General features: G+C 29.8%; 1 protein-coding gene across 1 annotated transcript in view; it reads left to right on the top strand.

Moving 5' to 3' along the window:
* Positions 1-24,660, top strand: part of LOC145831224 (uncharacterized) — a 65,713-nt gene that overhangs the window by 9,157 nt on the left and 31,896 nt on the right. The window contains exons 6-8 of the mRNA XM_082938373.1: positions 12,176-19,406; positions 19,910-20,157; positions 20,869-21,049. Coding sequence (XP_082794499.1) covers positions 12,176-19,406; positions 19,910-20,157; positions 20,869-21,049 — 7,660 coding nt within the window. The remainder of the gene's footprint in view (positions 1-12,175; positions 19,407-19,909; positions 20,158-20,868; positions 21,050-24,660) is intronic.

The following is a 24,660-nucleotide window of genomic DNA, read 5'->3' as shown; positions in this document are numbered from 1 at the left end:
TATTCAAAACAACTTTAAATACCACGAGTATTATAAACCGCCAATAATATATCAAAGTTTTAAACTGAGCCAAGTTGGAAATTATTTGAGGTTTTAACTAATTAGATATAAGCAAACTGTTGAAAGATGTTTGCGTTGTACCATAAAAAAGACACAAAAATTTAAAGTTGGTAAACCAAGCTTTGAATTTTTGTGTAAAGCAATATTTTGCATTAATTCAAGAAATGTTTTAATTAATTTGAATACTTAAACAAAAAACCACTGAAGTTTAAAGCTGGTAAACTAAGAATTGAAGTTTTATGTTTAATTGAAAAATTCTTTTGTGGTATAAAGCATGCTAATAGTTTAACAAAAAGTTATTCTTGAAATTCAAACCACAACGGACCAATAGTATTTTTTAGTTATTTTGATTGAAACAAATAAGTTTATGTGGTCATCAGAAATATTCGTTCCAAAAAGCTGTTCTCAATCGACACACACTATAAATCACTAATGTATAAACTCTTATCTTTATTACATTTTTAATACAATTTTGATAATGGCTTGTATTAAACGGTCTTGTCGTTTTATTGTTTAATTAGTAAATTACCATTTAATTGATGGAAATACAAAATTAATAAGACTTTAAAGTTGTTTATTTGTTTGATTAACTAATTTCTGATGTAATTATAAGGCTCTATTAGTTTAAATTTTTCTTTGTTTTGTTACAAATTTATCACAATGATTAAAAAATAAAAGACTTGTTTGTACAATATGTTCAAAATTATAAATTAGATATGTTTTACAAATTATATAAAAACAAAATATAAAATATCTAAAAAAGTTTGCCACGTCGCGAGTGAAATTAAATTGTAAAACTCATTTGAGTAATTGCTTCACTTTTCATGCTCAATTTGAACATAATTAAGTAGTTTCTGGTCTACTTAACTGCTTCTAATTAATTATTTTATTTGGTGGTATTCAAACAAAATTATAACACTAAAAGTTGTTTCTTGATAATTTTTTAATTTTTTTTAAAATGGAAATAAAGACTTATTATCAATGAAAAAGTCGATTACTTGAAAACTTAGTTTAGTTTGAATAAAAACTCAAAGTATGAAAATCATGTTCGAAAATTAAATTTAAAAATGTGTTGTTAAAATAAAATTAATCTTCTTTTTGTCAAAACTAAACAATTGCAAAGAGAATTAAGTTAAAGTTTTAAGAGTTTTAAGATCTCTGCCAAGTCTAAAACAATTAAAAAGTAATTTTTCAAGAAGCTTTTCAAAACAATGTGAATAATTAGTTATGTTTAAAAACTTTTTAAACAAAGTCTTTTACTTATAAAATATTAGCTTTCGTTTACTTTTCTCATTTCGTAATTTTGCGCGTCTATTTATTATTGAAAGAGAAATATGTCAAATGTAGTTCGACAATTTAACGTTTCGTATCATGCTTTTTTAAGCAAAGTTTTTAAGTTCATTGTGCCGCAGATAAGCTTACCAAAAAAAAAAACTCAATAGTAGTTTACTTTTATTGTGTTTCTGAATATGTACTTTGCTTCTGTTTCCTTGTTTGAAAATTTTGCACGCCTACTTTTTAAAAAGGAAGAAGAACTTTTTATGTTACAAGTAGTTTGTAAACTTACCATTATGTATTATATTTTTAAGCAAACTTTTCTTCGTGTCATCGTGCTGCAGGTAGTGAGCTGATTAAAAATAAAACTCGATTGCAGTTTTGTTTTCAAAGTTTTCTTAGTTTATACGCTTGGCTTTTAAGTAAGGCGCTTCAGATTGTGTTTTGCTTAAATGATATTTCAGTAATAAATGTTGAAAAAATGTTGTATTGCTTATAAAATATTTTATTCTTTTGTTTTGCAACATTCAATGCATAACCATTAAACTGAACTCGTTTAACAATTAGTATTTAAAAGTTATATTGAATATTTACTTTGATTAATATAAAAACAATAAAATATATTAATTTATTAGCAATTAGTGAATTAAAATAATAATTTCAAGTTTTTTTAGAATTATAAATGATAAAAGGCGACAGGTTTTTAAATTTGTATTATTAAGCTTGTTATTTGGTTGTTAAATAATTTTTAATAAGATCTAATACCTTATACCAATCTAAGTTTTCTAACTCATAATTAGTAGTCACTGATTATTTAAATTTACAGAATGTTTTTTGTATTAAAACATTATGTATTTGTTATAAATATGTAATAGATAAAATATATAAAAATATTAACATACTAATTGCAATCATAAGTTAATAAATTTCAGTTTTTTTACATTTTATTGTTTTCAAGTTACTAACTTCTAAATATTAGACAAATAAAAAAAAACAAGAACAAAATTTCCACTGTTGCCCTTCTTATTTCTTCACCTTCTTGCTTGTCTTTCCGCTCACTCTGACTCTGCACGAACACGATTTCTTGCTGCCACTACTACCTGTGCTGACTGCAGGCTGGTCAACCACTCTGTACTGCACGTCGAAACTTTCCTTCTTCCTTTTAAGTTTCCAGATGTATCTAGAAAAAAAAAGTTAAATTTAAAAATTAATTTCACAAAAAGTTTTGAAAGGCCAAATATTGCGAACTAAACTGTTCAGATGAAGTCAAAAAATCAGTGAGACTTAAATAAATAATTTAACAACCACTATTAACTTATTAACCATATTATATCTAGCTTGATAATTGGGTTATTAAAGTATGTTTTATCAGTGATGTGCGATCAAATAAGTTATAGAATAATTAATTTAATTCTGCAATTTACTAATTTTTCTTAAACCTTAGTTTTCAAAAACTTTAGCCCAAAATAACTTCTAATTAAACAGCAACAATGTTCAAACATAAAAATGTTTGAATTTAATTTGCGCTAACAAAATCGCAAAAAACTTTTAACAAGATATAAATTTAAGCTTACGATTAGACATAAGTTATTTTTCATTTACATATGTTTAAGTTATCTAGACTTTAAAACCGGAACATTTACCTTTTTTTATTTCAATCAACATTAAAGTCTCTACTACGCTGCTGTAAATGAAAATATTACAAAATACTTCATGAAATTTAATGAAAACTTGATTTCAGCGTCAAGGAATTCAAAATTAAAACACTAAGCAGACTTTATCAAACAAAGCATTAGCATATATGCGTATTTACATATAAACAAGAATTGAAGTAAATATGATGCTACATTTGACAGTAATTCAAAGATGAGTAACAAGTCAAAACCTAACATAAATAAACTTTAAAGTTTTGTTAGAATAATGTTGATAGAGGCAAAAAAATACTTAAACTCAGCAAAGCTTTTATCCAAAAAAAGTTTCTCTCACATATAAATTGCAGCTTTGTGTATTGAAACGCGGGAACTTATATTAAACAGTAATTTTCCGCCGTATCAAGTTACGCAGCGCTTAAATTTTACGTTTTCACAGAATTGCATTGTTCAAAGAGGATTAAATTATTGGTTTTTGAAATGCAACTGTTTAAACTTAATTTATTTAGTAAAAGAAATACTCTTTACACAAATTTACTTATATTTAACACTCATTTTCTCAGGAAAAATTTAAAATAATACAACGCAAACAATATCTTATTAAGTTCGCAATATAGGGTCAATTTAAGGTTGATTCGCAAAGAGACACACACATTGGCTAGCAAATTATAATCTTATTTTTCAACCATAAACATTTAAAAAACAAAAACCACTTTACACAAAGTCAGTTTTAAAACTAATAGTAAACCATAAGCAACATTAAAATAGTGTGAAACAGTCAATTTTAATTACTTATAAACACACATAACTATTTTTTAATTTTTGTTGCACAAATATTTTAAACCAAACCGGTAACTCGTATTAGTTATATTAATTATTCAAATAGAATAAAAAGTTTAATTCTATTTTTCAACCATATTTATGCACAAAAATTAAAATCACTTGGCATAAAGTCAGTTTTAAAGTTGATAGTAAACCATAAGCAACGTTAAAATAATCTAGAAAGTAAATTTTAGTTACTTGTTAACACACAATATTATTTTTTAGCTTTTGTTACATGAATATTATGGAACAAACCAGTAACTCGTACTAATTATATTAATTATTCAATTTAAATGAGACGTTTTTGATAAATCAAAAAGTTTTATTTATGGAAGAAACAAAAAAGGCTTTCAAGTACACACACACACAATAGTAAAATAATATTACATATATATTTAACATACAAATGTTGTTGACATTTAGACTCTAAACAACTCATAAACTACCATTCAGGAAACTTTACAAGGGTCATAATAAGTTAATGTCAAACAATCCTTGCGAATTACACACACACACACACAAGTATTATATTTTAGTGACTTATGTTTGAAAGTGCTTGTTTCACGTATTTTAAGTCAATTTAATAAGCAATACTGTTGATAATAATTTAGCCCAGTGAATTACAGTTCACACATATACACTTCATATTTTCCCTAAAAAATAATTTTGAAAACTATTCACCAAAAATTTCGCACACACACAATGCTATATAATCGGCAATTCTCTCACTTAAGTCAACTATGACGTAACAGTCTCGAATTACCAAGAGAAACTTTTCGTTTTTTCTCTATACACACTCAATACAAAGTTACCGGTTTCAAACTTTCAGTGTATTTAAGTAAGAAAAGTTTAAAGAAGTTTTGTTAAGCTTTTGATTTATTAAGAATTCTATGAGTTTAGTTTGAACTTTTGGTTTGAAATTTATGTAAGAAAAATTGGTTTATTTTTGTTACAAAACTTATTTGCTAGTTTTTAGTATAAGTAAAATATATTTAAAGTCTATCTATAAAACTTCTTAGTGTTTTATTTGTTTTGAGTTATGAATACTGAAATTTTTGCGGTTGGTTACTAAAGCTTAAAAGTTGAAACTTTAATTTGTTTTTTATTTTATAGGTTTAACAGTTAAATAGTTGGTTATCTGTTGTAAAGTCTTAATCGCTTTGTTTTATTATCATAGTTTTTATTAAAAAAATGTATATTTTTACCAGTATAGAATATATTTATTTGTTGGTTTAAACTTAAACCGTTATATGCTGACAAACGAAAATACTGTCATTAAAGTTTGTTATAAATGAGTAAATAAACAAAGTTAACCTAGCTGCATATACATTAATCACACTCAAAATGAAACTGAAACCAAACTGTAATGTATTAGCCTGACCTTTTAAAACGTTAACATTTTTATTTTTGAATTTTAGGTTTTATACATTAAAAATATGATTAAAAGAAAGTTATGTAAGTATTCTTAAGATTGTGTTAATTATCTTTTGCAAATTTACATATTCGGAAAAAGTAGTCATACAAAAGATAAACCATCATTTTTACATGCAAAAGTAATCATATAAAAAGAAACAAATAAAAACAGCTAAAAAAGTAACTAACAACTGAAACCACGACAAACAATATAACGGTCGAAACTTGAAGAATCGATAAATTCTTAAAGTTTCGACGAAATTGGCTGGCAAGATAATAAGAGACTTGTGTGTCACTTATTTGCGACTAAATTACCAAACAGAAAAAGCTAAATTACTCTGTTTGTTTTATATCCGACTAACAGACTTCTTTCTTTGAACAAATTTTGTTATGAGCAAGTAGTTTATATTTTTCACTCGTGACAAAATTTGAGTAAACTTTTTGGATAACATTTTGAGGTTTTAAACAGAAATAATTAAACAAAAAGCAAAGCAGAACAACTGAAATTATAAATTACTTTTTTATTTATTTTATAGAGTTTCTACATATCATACTCCTATTTATACAACTTACTTATAATCAAATGTTTTTTAATAATTTATTTTAGCAAATTTGAATAGATTTGTTAATACTAGGCAAGTTTTCGAGCTGAAATGCATTATATTTTTGTTTTGTTAACTTTTTATTAATCTGCTTTTAAATGTTAACAGCTGAACTCAGTTTTTATTTAGTTTGCTGTTTAAACCAAAAATTGTTTTTTGCTAAGTAATATAAAATAGTTCAAATTTAAACTTTGCGCCTGGCGTGTGAACTAACTTGAATTTATTTACAAAGCAAAAACGTTTTGCCCGTTAGTTAGTTGAAATTTGAGTAATTTTGCTGAAATTTGAGTAGTATCGAGTTGCGCTTCTTTGTAACCTATTGGTCTACGTGTTGAAATTTAAACGAATTTTGCTTGTTTATAACTGTGTTGAAAAGAATTTTAAACCGAAAACTTGCTTCTTATAGTTAAGTTTGTAAAATCCAATTTTCTATTTATTTTTCAATATCGAATTTTTTTTTTAGGGAAAACAAATTGTTCTGGGTGTTTGTAAAGTTTTGATAATTTCTATGTATAAAATTAATTATTTTATTAAAAAGTCTGCAAGTTTCTCTTAAAGTTAACAAGTAATCCAGTTAACTCGTGTTTTTTGTTTATTTGTTTTGGGTAACGTATAAAAATTAAACAATTTTTTCTGAGTTGTTTATAATTCTGTTGAAAAAAATTTAATCCGAAAATTTACTTCTTAAAATTAAGTTTGTAAATCCGACTTTTTATTTATTTCGTCAATATTGAGTCTGCGTGTTTCAACGAAAAATTACTTGTTTGGGTTGTTTGTAAAATTTTAAATAATTTTATGTATAAAACCCGTTTTTTATTTAAAATCATAAGTTAAACTAAGAATTTAACAACTAGTAATCCAGTTAACTCGTGTTTTTTTATTTATTTGTTTTGCAAATACTAATTATTCGCTCGTTTAAAGTTTACATACAAAACTCGTGGCAATTTTGTTTGTTTAACTAAGTTCATTGTTTTTACAAAGTTTGTTTATTTACCAGTTTGTTTTATTTTTGCTGCTTTTATTTTTATACCACGTCTTTGATAGACTTAAAATAATAAGGTTTAAATATATATGTGTTTCAGTATAGAAATTGTGAATTAGGAATTTTAGATTTTACCAAAAACAATTTATTTTATTTTAAAGTGTTGTTTTATATAAGAAAATAAAATTGAAAATTTAGTTATCATCAAATTTAAGTTTTAATTGATTTTTATCAATTTATAGTTTCTTCAATGTAATTTTTTGCCTTTTAAAATTATAAAAATTTCTATTTAAAACTTCCCTATTTAGATAAAAGCCTTTAGGCTGGACATAAGTATTTAAAATTATAATAAAAAAAAAACTGTTTCATTTCTAAGATAAGCTTCAAAGTTATTTTAGTCGCTATTAAAGTCGATAAATTTTGTTGTTTTATTTTAAATTTTGGCCAGTTACTAAATCTATTCAAAGTTTCCCCAACCAAATCTTGTTGTTTATAAATAATTTAAAAATGAAGGAAAAGTTTCTTATGAAAAAGAAACAAATTGAATAAACCCATTTACTTGGCTGAAATTGTTTTAAATCTCCCATGAATTATTTATATAAAAAGTTACATTGTCTTGTACGTCAGATTATAAATGTTTTATCAACTGTTAAAGATACAGCCACTACTTACTAATTTATTTACTTGTTTTTTTATGTTGTTTTTTTAGTAACATATATATAAGTATTTAGGTTTTTAAACTTGGTCATTTAGAGGTTTTAGACATAAATATACTGAAGTTTTTCAAAGTTGCTATGTTTAGAGTTTACTTGAACTTTGTTAAGTTAGCAAACTTTTATGTAGGATTTTTTTTTGTCTGAACTTGTTGTAAAAGTGAAGTTTTCACCTTTTACGTGTGAGATGTAGATTAGAGAGAGTTAATGGCTTTTTTGTCTGTTTGTAAACACATTATGAGTTTTCAAAACCATAATTACACAATTACAAACTCTTTGATCTTTTCCTACTGAAAATAGCTTTTAGCTAATTTTACAAAAAAAAAAAACAGCTAAAACTAAATACAGACTCAACAGCATATTAACACATATTTACAATACATTATACATGGTTTATCTCATAAATTGATTAAGTTTAAATGTATGTATAAAATAATTTAGTTTTAACAATGTCCTTTTCCTCAGTTTTAATACTGTAAACCAAAAGTTTAAGCACCCAACTAAAAGTACAATTGACTACCTTGTAAACGAGTTAATGTTTATTTATTTTTATTTAAAACACCAATAACACACACTTCTTATTTTTTTTACAAACTGTCAACATTTTGAACGTTCAAAGTTCAACCCACCTATACGACCTCGTAATTACAGCACACCTTGAAGAAAAAGTTCATTCATCATGGTGGAAATTTAACAAATTTGAAATATTTACCCTGCAAAACGCTCTAATACCACCAACTTTGATCAAATGCTACATTACAAACAACAAAGTTGGATAACGTTTAAACAGTTATTGTTATGGTTTTAATTGAAAAAGGTTCCCTGGTAATTGTAATTTTGAACTGCAAAAAACTGCATCCAACCTTGCAAACTCACCAAAATTTACAAGGAAAAATGAACAGAATATTTCAACTTGCAAAGAAGTATATGAAAGCTATTATATTAAAAATACTTAAATATTACTAACCTTGAAATGGACTAATGTACGACATACTTCAATTTTTCATCAAGTAATATTAATTAAGCAAATAAACAACAACTTACCAGTAAAAATCAACATAACAGCACATAGCTTGTACTTGCAAATGGACATAAGTTTAATATATAATTTTTTTTACTAACCTCGCAAATGGATTCATGTACGTCATATTTCTATTTTTCATCAAATGCTTGATCTGATAGAACCTGCTCTTAAAAGTAGAGTTCTTGCATGTTCCGTAAAAAGTTTTAACTTGGTTGTTGTTCTCCACTTTTATCTTGAACTTTATGTTTTTCGACAAACAGCTGCCTTGCAATGGACATTCTCTTATGTCTCTGAAAATTAAATTATAATAACAATGATACAAAACTTATCTCAAGAATTAAAAAAAAAAAACTATTTTATCTATCAATTCAATAAGTCTTATATGACATTTGACCATGTTTAATGAAAATTAAAGAGTAATTTAAACGAAAACTAAGTTGACTTGTTTGTCAAGATTTAATTAGATACGAGTATTTGTTCAATTTATTAAGTTTTTGCTCGACAAACAACTTAAAGTGCACTCGGTTGGCACAACGTTTACTATGACGTAATAGTTATGACTCAATGTTTCATTAGTGATGTCATAATAAACTTTCGTGATAAATTGGCGCAGAAGTCACAATAAGGTTTTACCTGAATTACAACGGAAAAAATTCGTTTATAAATTAAATTTATCCAATGTGATATAAGCTTCACACTAGTACAGAACTTTAAAAAAACTGTTACTCTTTTACAAAAATTAGTAAAATTAATTGTGGTTAATTGCCAAATTAATTCAAATGCTTTTATCTGAATGACAACAGAAAGTACATACTCTTTAATGTTTTAAATTTGTATAAAAATAGAGAAACAAACTCTTTTGAAATCTCTTGTTAACTAATATTTTAACATGGAATATTTTAATTTTACCTGCAATTACAATGAAAAGTAGAAGTCGTAGTTATGTCGTCAATATTTTCGTTTTCGTTTTGTTCTCTGAACTTCCTCAATTTGTGGTCGTAAATCATCGTACTGTATCTAAATTAAAAAATAAACCAAGAAAGTTAATACATATTATTAATAAATAACTAAAAAAAATCAAGTTAAAATAAAATATATTAAGTTCTTATCTTTTATTCTGTATCTACTATAAATAAAGTATAAAGCGTAAGATGTTAACTAATAAAAGATAATCTATATTTTTAAGTCAAAATTCAAAGTGTTTTGCCTATAATTTACCAAATATTATTTAAACTTACTTTGCAATGCTCGATCCTTTAACTTGGTCTACCCAAGTAACTTTTTTCTTATTAATGTTTTGATCACTAAACTTCAACTTTATAGCCGACGTTAACTTGTGCAAGCTTCTTACTTTTGTATTAACTCTACCGCTGTTTAAAGGACCGCTACAAACTTGTGGAACTTGATTATTTAATTTTTTGTTTAATTTGTCAAGTTTCGTGATTTTATTTATTTTCTTGTTGTTGTGGTTAACATGCCTGTTTGATTGCTGTGATATACTTTGAATCAGTCTAATAGCTTTCGGGTTTCCAAACACCTGGAAAAGTAGAAATTTTGTATCTACTGCATATGTCTGTTTTTTGTCAAAAGCTTGTATTATTTATTATTATTTATGTTGTAATAGCAATTTTCAAAAGTTGTAATAATAAGCAAAACAATGACCTTGGTATAAACAAATTTAGAAACAGTTGGATAAACAAGCTTTAATAAATCTTTACTTATCAAGTATTGTCACTTGAATATTTGAAATTGACCAAAATAATGAAGGTAATACGGCTTCTAGAATAACTTGAAGTTTAACTCGTAAACTGATCAAAACAGATAAGTCTTAACAAACTTTTTCTTGTTGCTTGACTTTCTTTTTCTCATTTTTAGGTTTGATTTTCGTAGAGCTGAAACTGCAAAGTATATTTTCAAGCTTTAAATCAGACAAACAGAATAAAAAAGCAATGCAATAATGCAATATTTACTTAAAAAGTTTAAACATAACTGACTCATTTTCAAAAAAAAAGTTTATTTATTAATTTCGTTTAGCTCTCTTCAGAATAACATTGCTAAAAACTATGAATATTGTAGAGTAATTTTAGTTATATATAATGAATTTGAAAAGTCTAACAAAAAATAGTTACGTCATAAAGAATAAAAGTCTGTTTAGAAAAAGTTTGAAAAATAGAATAGAGCTATACTGAACTAACTTAAAGTAATTTATAAGACAAAATCAGCACCTCCTCAACAACCCTGTTTGTGCCGAGAACTACCTGGATAATAGGTTCGAAATCCTATCCCGAGCTAGAAACACCTACCATCTTTCAGTTCTAGAATCTCTATTTATTAGATCTCGCGAGCCAAAAATTTGCAAACAAAGAGATTTTTACAATTTAAAACTTTACAAATAGGGTCTTTAGTAGTATTATTTTTCGTTGTTGTTATTGTCGTATTTTTAATGTGCTTTTTATTTAATTTAGTTTAAGGTAAAAATTTATACTATTTTAAATGTTTTTGTTTTAGCAATTTTGTCTTATAAATTACTTTAAGTTAGTTCAGTATAGCTCTATTCTATTTTTCAAACTTTTTCTAAACAGACTTTTATTCTTTATGACGTAACTATTTTTTGTTAGACTTTTCAAATTCATTATATATAACTAAAATTACTCTACAATATTCATAGTTTTTAGCAATGTTATTCTGAAAAGAGCTAAACGAAATTAATAAATAAACTTTTTTTTTGAAAATGAGTCAGTTATGTTTAAACTTTTTAATTAAAACCAGTACCAAAACCAAACTATTCAATATTTACTATTAAAAAAAATATTATGCTTAACTAAGATGTTAATGTATGCTAATTTATGCAAAAAAGATAAAAAGTTTTTAAAATTGTCTTGAAATTTAAACCTAGCCATTAAAGTCAGTTCATCTTTTTCGGTTTTGATCAAACTCTTCAAAACTGGATTCTCCGAATTAATTTTGAGTCTTCTGAACGACATTTTTCCTATCTTAAAACACACAAAGCTAAACTGTATTCCAAATAGACACAAAAATAAAAAACGTTCAACACAAAGCCTTAAGTAAAACTAATTGAAACAAAAAACTTTGAAAACGAATTTTATATTTCAAACATTTCAGTTTGCTGACGTCATAACTTAAAGTTTTTTGGACAATTATTGACTTAATCAAGAAAAAATCTAAGTGTAAGAAATGTAAAAGTTGTGTAAATACTTTTTTATTTTGAATTTATATCTAAATATCTTCTCATTCAAAATTAGCTCAAATTGTTTAATAAAAGTCTCCTTAGGTCTCCACACTTACGAATAATTAAAACTTAGTTTTGCTATGGGCAAACTGTTAAAAAACTCTTTATACTAATCCTAGCTCATAACTGATAATATATATTAACTACTTGTGTTTTATAATTTTTTTTGTTTATTTCAACTTAGCTTTAAATATAAGCTATATAGCTGTTTATTAATTTGTTTATTTTGTCTATATAATCTAATTGTTGTTATAGTTAACAAACTTTGAAAAAAAACATGGTTTATATATACGTTTAATTATCAAATAGATTTAGGTCTAAAACTATACAATTAAGTAAAACTTTGAAAATATAAAATGTACTAATTACTAAAATTTTTAAACAGGATGTCTAGATGTAGGAAGTTCTTCAGAAATTGGAAGACCTACCACTACAACAGAAAAGAACTGGACGCCCAAAACACAGATGACGAAGAAAGTAACAAAAATAAAAAAGAATTAAACGAAAGGCTGGGTATTGATCAGTTGCAGGAAAAATCTTCCGAAGCAAGCTCTAAAAATCCTACAAGAAAAAGCCCCAGAAAGAAAAATCAGGTTGAATTTTCTCCTAAAAAAGGTGTTTCTCCCAAGAAGAGCGTCAAATTTTTCGACGGCTCGGGAGAAAACAACCCTAAGAGTAGGAAGAAGCTCGCAGAAAGTTTCGCGCCGACGTCTCCCAGGACCAGATCGACGAGAAGCCAGATAGAAAAGGGCTCGGTCGTGGTGGGGGAAGCTGAAACAGACAAAAGTTTGAAGTACACCGAACGAGTGAGGGAAATTCTCAAAAAACGAGAAATGGAGAAGGAGCTGGAGAAAAAAATTGAGAGCTTCAAAGCGAAAAGTCCCGAAAAGACGAATTACATAAAGAAGTTGGAGGCCACCAAAAGGAGGATCAGTCTGGAGATAAAAAAGGAGAAGGAGGAACAGCAGAGGATGAAAAGGAAGAGGACGAGGAGCCAAACGCGGCAGAGCGTTTGCGAGGAAGGCAACAAAAATAACGCTGAAGAGGTTGACAGGGTCAACAAGGAAAAAATTGATGAAAGGCTGGGAGTTGATCAGTTACCGGAATTCGACTCACAATCGAATTCTTCCAACTCCAACAGCTCTTCGGAGAAGGCTGTGGAAGTTGACCCGAAAAAGCCGGATATTTGCCTTGAGACAGGTAAAAACTACAAGAAAAAAATTGAGTCGAAACCTACTGGGCCTAGTGCTAAAACCGCTACTCGCAGCAGAAGCGGCTCTTTGATTAATAAGTTAGTGACCAAAACAGACCTGAAATCCAGTCGCCTGCAAAAGACCAGATCCAGGTCTGTTTCAAGGACGAGGCAGGGCCAGAAAAGCGTCACTAAACCCGTTGCTTCCGAAAGAGGTAGATCTCGAGTAAAAGGTGATTCATCTGGCTCGAAAGGAAAACTTGGAAGTGAAAGGCGGTCAAGATCTAGAACGAGGAGCATGTCACAGCACGAAGACTTGAAATCTTCTAGTGTTCAGGACAAAAATACCAGCAAGAAGTCCAGTGGTTCTGAAGGAAAAGAAGTAGTTTTAAAGACTGCTCAGGAGAAGAACGTTGAAGGTCCTTCCAAGCCTGAAAATTCTTTGTCAAAGGATGTGGAAAGCTCTAAAACTACTACGGAACTTCGCAAAAAACCTTCAGAAAAAATTGAGTCAACAAAAACTGAAACCAGCTTTAAAACGTCTGATTTGCCTGAGAACAAGCCTCAAAAAGTTGTTAACAATGACTCAAAAGTCAGGGAGAACAAACCTGCTGAGAAGCATTCTTTGGAAAATCTTCAAAAACAACATTCTCCTAAACAGATAGTTGCTGAAGAGGCTCCAAAAGGGCACGTTTGCAAAAAGAAGCCTTCAGAGTCTGAGCACACGAAATCTGAAACTAAAAAGCCTAACTTGACTGTCACACAGCCTTCAGCAGTCTCTAAACCACAAAAGTCTCAAAATACTGATGTCAGTAAAACCAAGTCTGATTTGTCTGAAAAACAGCCTTCCAAGGCTGCTTCAAATAAAAATGAAGTTAGTCCTCAGAAAACACTGCGCTCCAAGCCTAAAGTTTCAGACAATAGTGCGGAGATTTCGCCTGGTAAAGACTTGTCTGATTCAGGTAAAATTGAGAAAGAAGCTTCCCATAAGTTTGAACAAACAGCTGTGACAGACAAGCCTGACGACGTAAGAACACCTGAAGCTACCAAATTTGCTGATTCTGCTAAAACTCGATCTGAAAAGTCCAACAATCCACCAACTGTAGAAGAGTCTCAAATTGCAGAGACCGAATTGGATGTCAGTATCACTTTGAATGAAATGACAGACCAAATTGTGCAAAACGAAATAAACATGTCTTTCGCTGATAAAACAGTCAATAATGTTTCTGATAATGTTGAAAAGAATACAGTCACTCCTTTGAAACTAGTCAAAGAGGTAAAAAATACACCAAATGTTTCTGAAAACTCTGGCGAAATTAAAAGTCACCAGTTCACCCCTTTCAAAGTGGTTAACGTCAAAACGTTGGTGGAAAAGTTTGAAAACTCTGACAAGCTTGAAAAGGACACGGTGACTCCTCTGAGGTTGATTAAAAACGTTGAGAGCAACGACTCTCTCGACTACCAGATTGTGAAGAAGAAACCTGAAAACAATGAGAAAATAAACCCCATTGCTTTTGACGCAAACGCTGTGGGTCACGCTGCTGTTTCTGTGACAAGCAAGAATGTTGAAGCGGATAGAAAAGTTCTCAATGCGACAAAAAATACAAACAAAAGTGCTACAGCTCAACCACTTTCTGATAAGTACAAGAAAGATAAAGTTGAAAGTTCTACAAAGACCAGCAAAGTGTCTACTGACGACTTGCTTGTTAAAACTAAGGTTACTAAAAAGAAATCTGACAAAAAATTAGTAGCCATCACAAACAAGCCTTCAAAAACTTCGGATGAAACAACAGCCAAGAAGGATTCTTTGCCACTTGATGCCGCTAGCAAGAAGAAAAGTAAAGTGCCAATTGAGGACTGTTTGGAGTCGGTTGAAGCTTTACCAGAACAACTAAATAGAGATGACTTGAAAAATCAAAATAGCGCCAGTTTGAAAGAGCAGGAAGCGCAAAACAATCAACCGACCTGCAAAAGTGTCGGAGAAGTTCCTGCCAAAAAGCAACTGGACGTCACTTTCTCGCAAGTGCACGAGATGACGACCTTCCTCGGTTCAAGCTCCGACAACAACTCGGAGTCGTCGTCCAACTTGTCCCAGCAGCTGTTCCAGAACTTGAAAAGCTTGAACAAGGACAAGATCAAGCAGGCCATTCAGAGCACGGAGGGTTTCGTTGCCAAGGAGCGCGTCGTGACCGGCGAAGCGCGTCAGCAGAGCAACTATGACGTCACCGACCCGATCCTGGGCCTGGCCGTGTGCAAGAGCCCCACCAAGTGCAAGCGGCCGCGCAAGAACTCCATCAAGAAGAAGAACGTTTTCGCCTCGAAAGCAAGAGAAGCGCTTAAAAGTCCTTTGAAGTGTAATAATAGCATAAAGCGTAACGATAACAAGTTTAGTTCGGATCAGGGATTGTTTGCCAAACTCAGCATGCTCGAACAGAACAGTGTTAAAGCTGCTTCGGTTAAAATTTCGGAAAAGGCCAAGCAAGTACAAGATTCAGTGAGCATAAAGTCTGTTCCTGATCAGGGCTTGTTCGCCAGGCTCAGTATGTCTCCGCCGAGAGAGTCTGGACAAATTTCAGCTAAAACTAGTCCGGTAAAAATAAGTGAGAAGCCTAAAGAAGTACCGACGAGCGATCAAACTTCCACAAAAGAGTCTCTGTTAACCAACAAAGGAGTGAAGAAAAGAAACGTTTTCGAAATGCTCATGTCTTCCGAGCAGGAAGAGGTTGTTAAATTGTTGGCCAGCCCTACCAAGCAAAAAATACCCAACAAAACCATCAAAGCTAATCTGCTGAAAGGCAAGGCTTTATCAGTCAAAGTAAACAAGGAAATGGCTAAAGTTGTTCCTGATCCACTAAAAAATAAAAAAGAGTCCAAAAAACCTGTCAAGCCTAAGAGTAGTACAAATAACAGAAAATTGCACCAAACTGTAAAGGATTTCACGGGCAAAAACAAAGGCCCGCTTTGCAGAATGGCTGAAGAAATGACCAAAGTTGGTTTTGATTATTTTGAGATAGCTGAGGGTATAGAAACACTGATTCCACCATCAAAAGAGGTCGTTCAAATTCCTAAAAACAATAAGGTACCAACAAAGCATGTTGCAGCAGATAAAAAAGCACTTGATCAAAATAATAAGGAACCTGCTGAAGTTACACGAGATGTTTCTGGTTCTCTTCAAGGTAAAAAGAAAGTTTTTAAATCTAGTAAAGCTTCAAGTAATGCTGTTGACCCACTAAAAACAGCTAAAAGTACTGAAGAAGTTTCAAAGTGTGTTGAAACAGACAAGAAAACAGTTGTTGATCACCATAAAGAAAAGAAAGAAGCTGACAAGCCTGATGAAAGTAAAATAAAAGTTTCCAAACAACCAGCTTCAAAAAGTGAAATAGAAACTGTCAAAAAAACAGTTGATACACAAAAAGGTAAAAAAGTGACAAAAGGTGTTTCAAAACCACCAAAAGTTGCTGTTTCACATTTAACAGCTGATGAAAAAGTAAAGAGTAGTGTTGGAACAAGCAAAATTGATGACAGTTTAAATCTAGTTGATAAAGATGTCACTAAGGATGTTTTAATTTCTAAACAACCTGAAGAGATCAACCAAGAACTTGAAGTCGCCTCTGAAACACCTAAAATTGTTTCTGAAAAATCTGAAGTCGTTTCTGAAAACTCTAAAGCTGTCTCTGAAAAATCTGAAGCTGTCTCTGAAACACCTAAAGTTGTTTCTGAAAAATCTGAAGTTGTATCTGAAAAATCTGAAGTCGTTTCTGAAAAATCTGAAGTTGTTTCTGAAAAATCTGAAATTGTTTCAAAAAAATCTGAAGTTGTCTCTGAGCAATCTGAAGTCGCTTCTGAAAAATCTGAAGTCGTTTCTGAAAATTCTGAAGTTGTTTCTGAAACACCTGAACCTTTAGAACCAATGCAAATAGCGAAAGTTGTTCAATCTAATACTGTCATTGAATGTGCTAAAGAAACTGAACCTACTCAAAATGATGTTGTGAAGGACCAAGATATTTCTGAAAATGATGTTTTGCCTGTTCATAATGAGTTAGAGAAACAGTTATCAGCTGATAAGGTTGATAAAAAGTTTGTACTTGAAGTAGAAGACAACCAAACTTCATTAACAGCTGAAGTAAAGATTGACTCTGTAGCAATGACTAAAAACACCTCAGAAACTATGTCTGATAGTTCGTTAGAAACTGTAGATAAGAAACAAACAGCCAATAACAAACCGTCTAAAACTTTTATTGAGTTTAAACCTTTACCTGAAGATCAATTGGTTTCTGCTGAAGACAAAGTTCCCGTGTCTGACAAGGTTGACACTTCAACAAAAGACGACTTGAAAAAGGTTACAGGTAGAACTTTAAGAAATAAAAATAAGAAAAAAGCAGCTGTTGACAAACCATCTGAAGTTGCTGATGAAATCCCTACACCTACAGTTGAGAAAGTTAAAAGTCAATCCGAAAGTATACCAACAAATAATGATGATCACATTTCTCCAAAAGATTCAGTTAAAACTTCTTTACCTTCAACATTAAATGATGCACACACTTCAGAAAGGGATGTTTCTGAGACGCTTTCTGCTAAAACAACATTAGAAAAAGTTGAACAAACTGAAAATTGTTTATCAAAACAGCTTTCTCCTGAAGCCTCGGAAGAAAATTCCTTGCCTTCATCCAAAGACAATGAAAGTACTACAGAAGAGAAATCTGAGAAACTTGATACTAACATCACAACCAAAAGTTCTTTCCCTTCGAAAGTTTGTTCTGAAGATAACCATAAAGTTACAGCAGCTTTGTCTGAAGATTTTGAAAAATCCAAACAAACAGAGCCAGTTTCTAAGAAAGTCGCTGAGAAGTTGAATTTAGCAGATGCTGGAACAACATCCTCCAAAGACCCCGAGCATGAAAATACTTCTGTTTCTGATAAGATTGAAACGACATCGTCTAAAGATTCAAGTATTGTTCCAGACGAGCGCGATAAATCTGAGGAAACAGAATTTGCTTCTAAAGCAACTGAGAAGTTAAGTTCATTAGATGATGAGAGTAAAACAACGTCATCGAAAGATTCTAGTTCGAATGTTGTTCCTAACGAAAGCGGCAAAGTTCCGTCCAAAGAAAAATCTAATCTTCCTGAAAAGATTGAAACAATATCATCTAAAGATTTGAAATCTGAAAATCCTTTACTTCCTGACGAAAGTGATAAGGTTTCATCTAAAAGCTCCCTACCTTCTTACGACGACGAAGACTTGTACCCTTCAACCAAGGCGCAAACAGAAGAAAATCCCACTGACAAGTCAGAGCCTTGTTCCACAGTCAACACCGAAGACAACGACTCGGTGTCTTCGAACTTGATTCCTGAGAAGTTCTCAACTTCCGGAGATTCGAGTGAAGACGAACCGTTGATCTGTTTGAAGAAAAAACCGGATGTTAAAAAAGTTGAAGCAGCAGAAACTAATGTTATTACGGTTGAAAAAACTTTAGATGTAAAAAAAGAGAAAGTTGCAGAAGCTGATACTGCCAAGGTTGAAGCAACTGTTACAGAGACGAGCAATTCAGATAAGAAGATTGTAAAAATTAGTGATGAAAAGGTTGAAGAAAACTCAGAACCTGTAAAGTTGGATGCAAATGATAAAATAACTTCAAATGATATTGATGGAAAAGAAACACAAGACATTAAGATTGACAAAGCAACAAAGCCAAAAGAAAATATTACAACCAGTAACGATGCTAAAATTGTAGAGGAAATAAAAGATAAACCAACAATGAAAGCAATTGAGCCAATAGAGCCAAAAACTAAAACTTTAGTAACTCCAGTATTAGATAAACCAGTTTTATCCAAACCAAAAAGCAATGTTAAAAAGGTTAAGACCACAGCTAAAGATAAGAATAACAACTGCAAAACAACAAAGACAAAATCGGCATCGAATAATAAAGCTGTGGTAGATATTGCGTCAGGTAGGATTAGAACTAGAAAAACGAGAGGTCTTGGCAAAAAGGACAAAACTGTCACTAAAGATACTTCAAGTATAGCTAATGCTAATGTTACTATTAAACAGGAACCAGTTACTCCCACTAAAGACGCTCCAAGCAGTACAGATAAAACGGTTACTGGAGGTAAAACCTTCTTGGTGAAGCAAGAACCAGTAACTCCAACGAAAGAGCCTTTGAGCAATCCAAAGGACAATACTTCAACTAAAAAGATACCAGTTTTCACAGTTAAACAAGAGCCCATAAGTCCCACTAAAGTTGTACCGAGCGATTCAAACACCAAAGACAAGACTGGAAACAAAACTTTCCTGGTCAAACAAGAACCGATCAGTCCTGTTAAAGACGCATCTACCAAGGAAAACGAATTGGTGTCAAGCTCAGACGAGTCGGACGATGAAAACATCCCGTTGGTGGTTCTCAAGACCCCGCAGCCCAGAAGCTCTGTTAGTTATTTTAATGGAATTACTTTTCTACTTATCTAAAAAAATTAGTTCTTTTTAGTACTTTAATAAGGTCTTACGTGACTTTTTAAAATAAGCTCGCATGACTCAAGTTAAAAATATAAGAGAAATATTTTAAAGAAAAGTTATAATATGTAATAATAATAAATATATTAATAATAATGTATAATTAATATTCTATACGAATAATACTTTTTATGACAACAAATAATAATAAGTCAATTAATTAAATAGTTTTATTTGTGCTGATTATAATACAAGTGTCAGCTAAAACATTAAATTTATTTTTAAGTTCTCTTTGCTGGCTATTGTATTTCAAAGTTTGACTAAATATTATGACTTGAAAACGTTTTAGCAAAAACAGTTTTATCTCTCAAGGTCTCAAGTTTTGCTCATTATAAGTGAATTTGTATTTTTTGTTTAATATTCTAGTGAAAACAGTTTTATTTTAAAAAGCTTTATTAGTAAAATTTATTTTTTTTAAGGTCCTCGGTCTGAAAAGAAAGTCCTCGAACCCACTTGAAAACGTTGAACCCGCCAAAAAGGTGGTTCCCCTCAATCAGGAAAAACTGAACCAAGATTTAACACAGAGGCTTCTGAGGTCCCAGGAAGCTCCCAAGAACTCCTCAAACAACAAAGAGCTGATCAGGAGAAGCAAGAGACTGTCAACCAGTAGCAGTCCGGTGTTGAAGAAGCAGAAGCTGTGTGAAAAGCTGATCAAAAAGGAAGTAAAGTTAGTTGTATTTTTTTAACCTTTAGGTCTTAGGTGTTTTTATAGTATATTTGAAACTTACACTAAATATTCTTGAGTTGCAGACGAAGAGAAAAAAAAAAGATCTTAATTGTTTTAAATGTAGTTTTTTGAGTAATCTTGTTCGAGGGGCCAATAGGTTTTTTAATTTCTTCAAAGGGGGCAATTTGAAAAAAGAGTTTTGGAAACCCTGGTGTAGAATGTATATTTGTATTATTAAAAAGAAACGTTTACACATAAAATAACAGTTATAATAAGAAGCCTCTAATATTTGTTCCATTTTCTACAACAAATACTTATTTAAATGTGTATTTTTGCAATTATTGGAATAAATTGAAAATAACAAACTGGTTTTTCGACTTCAATTGTTTCAAACAGCTAAAATGTGTTAAAACAGGGTTCAACTAAATAAATGTGAATAAAAATCAATAAAAGTTTATTTGTTTGACCATGCAAAGATAACGGTTGCTATTTAAGGTCAGACAAATGACCTTTGTTGAAAAAATATTTGATTTAAATTGATATTTTTCTAAAAATAAATTAAGTTCTTGTGTTTCATGTAAACTTATATTTACATATTATCTATAATCGTTCTTTTTAAATCTTGCAAGCTACTAATTCAAAGTTTTATTTAAAACAATTAAAACACGACTTTTTAAAGTTGAATGCATTTAGTTTTATTAAACTTAACAGAAAAGAGTCGATCACGGTGACAACGTCAAAGAGCCAAGTCACGATGAAACGCAAGTTGACCGACAATAAAACTAAAAAGAATGTTGAAAGCAAGAGAAATGCGAATTGTTTCAACAAGTTGCCTGGCGTGACTGGACTTTACAACCTTGGAAATACCTGCTACCTCAATTCTGTTGTTCAGGTTGGTACAGTTATTAAGAATGTGTAGAATATTTTTTTATTTTGTAGAACAAGTACAACCTTAGCAAAGCTGTTTGCATTATTTTGTAGCTTACATGTTTTTTTTTTTGTAAACTAGTTTGTACTTTGATACTGAAATAACCTCTGTTATTTATTTCCTCTTATTTTAGCTTTCACTTGTTAGCTTAGTTCTATTGTGTATTGTAAGCTGTTAGTATGAAAATAGTTATTTTTGGTGCATTTTAGTGCTATCTAAATTCCGCTCTTCAGGCTGGTTGTTTATTGATATATTAAAATTTTTGTACTAACAATTCCCACCCGCACAACTCATACCCAATTTTGTTTTTGATTTTAGTTCGTTATTTATTTTTATTTATTTTTTGTTTGTCTTCAAAGTTTTACTATCACTGTTACCCTTGGTCGGTGAGCGGTTCTAGGATTCGATCGGTTGGGAATTGTATGCGGGTTGGAACTGAGCGGTTTCCATTAAAATTAACTTTTGCAATATGTTTTGCATGTGTTCATCTTTATTTCGCAAATTCATAGTTACTTTGGTACTTAAAAAATTGCCTTAATGTTTATTTCCTGATATTTATAAATTTTACTTGTTATCTCAGTTTATGTTTTAGAGTAGGTTGAAGTTGCTTGTAGCAGGTAATAATATTTTTTGTGTTTTTACAAGAAATGATAATATTTATACAGTATTAACTATCACTTCGCGCGATTTCGTACCTTATAGTTATTGACTACGAGTGATGTTGTTACATTCTAGTAGTATTTTATTATGATTTTCGGTTGTATAAGTGTTTTAATTGTGAAACAATTTTGATTTGTCCTTTTACTTCATTGCTTTTGCGTTCATGGCCTTTTAAGATATGTTTTCTTTATTTTAAATTCTCGTTTCCAGACTAATTATGATATTTAAACCTGTCACACACGCATGTTGGTTATTGGATTTATAAAAAACAATTTGTTATGACTTAAAATCTTAATTATAAATTTAATAACCATGATATATTTTCATTAATATCTTTGTGTCCAGAAACATATGGTAATATTTAAAGCATGCAGCTATAGCAGTTCTGTAACTTGACAATTTTTTGTATATTGATAAAAATTTGTAAAAAAAAATATATATATACACATATACTCGTGATAATTATTGGCCAATATAAACTAAAAATAGCTTATTTGCTATTTTTAGTCTCGTTGCAAAAAAAGTGAAAAACTCTATAAGGATAAAATTGAAATAAAGCACAGTATAAGAAAGGCACGTATAAAGTTGTGTAGTTAATTTTAGAACGTAAATAAATTAGCCTTTTTTTATGCCAACAGTTTCATACGTACTTATATCTTATCGGATTATATTTTTTGTTAACAAAACTTGTTTTAAATTTTGTTAATTTGTTTCAAAAAGATAACATTTTAATTTATTACAAAATATATTTCAAAAATTTAAATTCAAAAACAACTTTGAAGTTATAAAGTTTGTAAGTAAGTTCTAGAAAAAAAAACTTTTAAATTAAGTATCTGTTTTTTAAGTAAAATTATACCACTGAAATTTTAAAGTTTGAAAGTCTCAAATATTCCAACTGCCAAGAAAACCTCGCACAAACGTTTTCATGTAAATCTTCTTAAACGCGCGAAATTTGCGTGCACAATTTTGACAGCTTCCAATAAGCTTCTGTCTCGTTTTGAAACGAGAGTCTCTCGAAATCAGATGTTTTATAAAATCGAGAGAGCGCGCTTTTTTACTCGAGAAGTTTGTGGAAAGCGAGAGAGCTCGTCACGGTCTGATGGTTGCGCGAAAATTTTGATGACAATTCGTTTTTGACGCTGTAAATTTTTTTTTGTAAAGTTTTTTTGCAGAAAAGTTGCAACTTTAAAGCAACTTCTTTACAACTTACCACATTTTGTTTATAAAATTTTATGTTTATCTTGAACTCGTCAAAAGTTGCATAAAAAATTAAGTTTCCCTGTTATTGACCACAAAAATAGTTAATTAAAGTAATTTCAATTCAGTTAAAAATAAGATATTTCCATTTCTGAATATAATTTTTATACGACGTTTTGCACAAGTTGTTTTGTATTGCGATACTTATTTAGGTCTGTTGAAAATTGGTTTATTTATAGAAAATAATTTGGTCATGCGCAATTAAATTCAATTTATTTGATGTATTGCTGACTTATTGAATTCTTAAGATTGAAATTGCATTTTCAAAGTTTAAAAAAAAAACAATTAAATTTGGATATAAATAATGATTTTTTGTCTACCTAGTTTTATTCTAAAGATTTGTATCCATACAATTTAAAAGTGTTTCTGTAATAAAAGTTTCTGTTAATTTATAGTTATTATTTTTTTAGTGATCGAAAAATAAATAGAATACTCAATTTCATTCTTTTGACGCAATTCAAAATGTTATGACTAATAACTGTCTAATTAATTATGAATGGTAAAATTGAACACGTAATGCATTTCAGCACACTTTATCTAAAAAAACAATGTTTAAATTTCAGTAAGATAAAGATTAAATCTACTACTTTAATTTATTCGAATGACTTTTGAGCAAAAAATAAGTTTACTATAAACTTAAAATCTATCTGTTTAATTGCCTCAGACATCAAAAATGCTTCTGACTATTAGAAGTTGTTTTCTGTCGCAATTATACTGTCATAATTATAAGTGTTATGACTTTTAAGATCTATATAAAGTTTTAATGTACGCGTGGCTTAGATTAGGTTAAGCTCAAAATTTACAAAGAATACAGGGAAATTCAATTACAGGCTTACTTAATATCAAAAGTCATGCTATTTTATTTTTTAAAGCATTATGACCTATAAACACTAAAGCCTCAGTTTGAAAGACTTCCTACAAAACCTGTAGCATTTATACAACTACTGGTATTTACAACATTACTTGCAACTTGTATGAACTTTAAACATGAATGCTTTCCATGCCTTCTCCTGTAAGGTACAGTTTAAAATGTAGTTTTGTCTGGTCTGTTTACTGCAAAAATTAAAAGCTTATACATTACTAAACACGAAAATGTACAATCATTCAAATAAAAACGTCTTTAATGTTGAATATTTTAGTTACTTTCAGAACAATTGTATATATGTTTTAACCTCAAATAAGCAAAAAAAAACAGCTTGACTCAAATTAAAATAGTTGGAAAAAAGTAAAAACATTAAGGTCAAAATAGCTTTTTCGTAGAACGTATTTGGTTGAATACACAAACAGTTTCCTACTACTTAATATGTTTCAAACAAGTTTTAAGTACATTGTTTGCTTTGAAACTTGGTTTTTAAGAAGTAATTTGAATAGAACATGTATTAAATTAGATCTACAAATTATGTATGGACTTTAAACTTTCTTATCAACAAGTTGAAAGTTGTCAAACTTTCATTGAAGTAATCTACTACATTTTAAGCTAAAAATCAGTACGTTATTTAACATGCATTTTTTAGAATACAGGCTTAAAAGTCAATTTCCTAGTATACTAAAAGCTAATGATATTTTACTAATTAGCATATAAGCGTGTCTAAAATGACTTTCCAAGTTAATTTGATCAAGTTTTAGCTACTATATTGGCTAAAAATAAATACGAGGCT

This window comes from Thalia democratica, chromosome 3 (genome assembly GCF_965202585.1).
Source record: "Thalia democratica chromosome 3, ktThaDemo2.hap1.1, whole genome shotgun sequence".
NCBI lineage: Eukaryota > Metazoa > Chordata > Thaliacea > Salpida > Salpidae > Thalia > Thalia democratica.
This window is presented reverse-complemented; position numbering and strand designations above follow the sequence as displayed.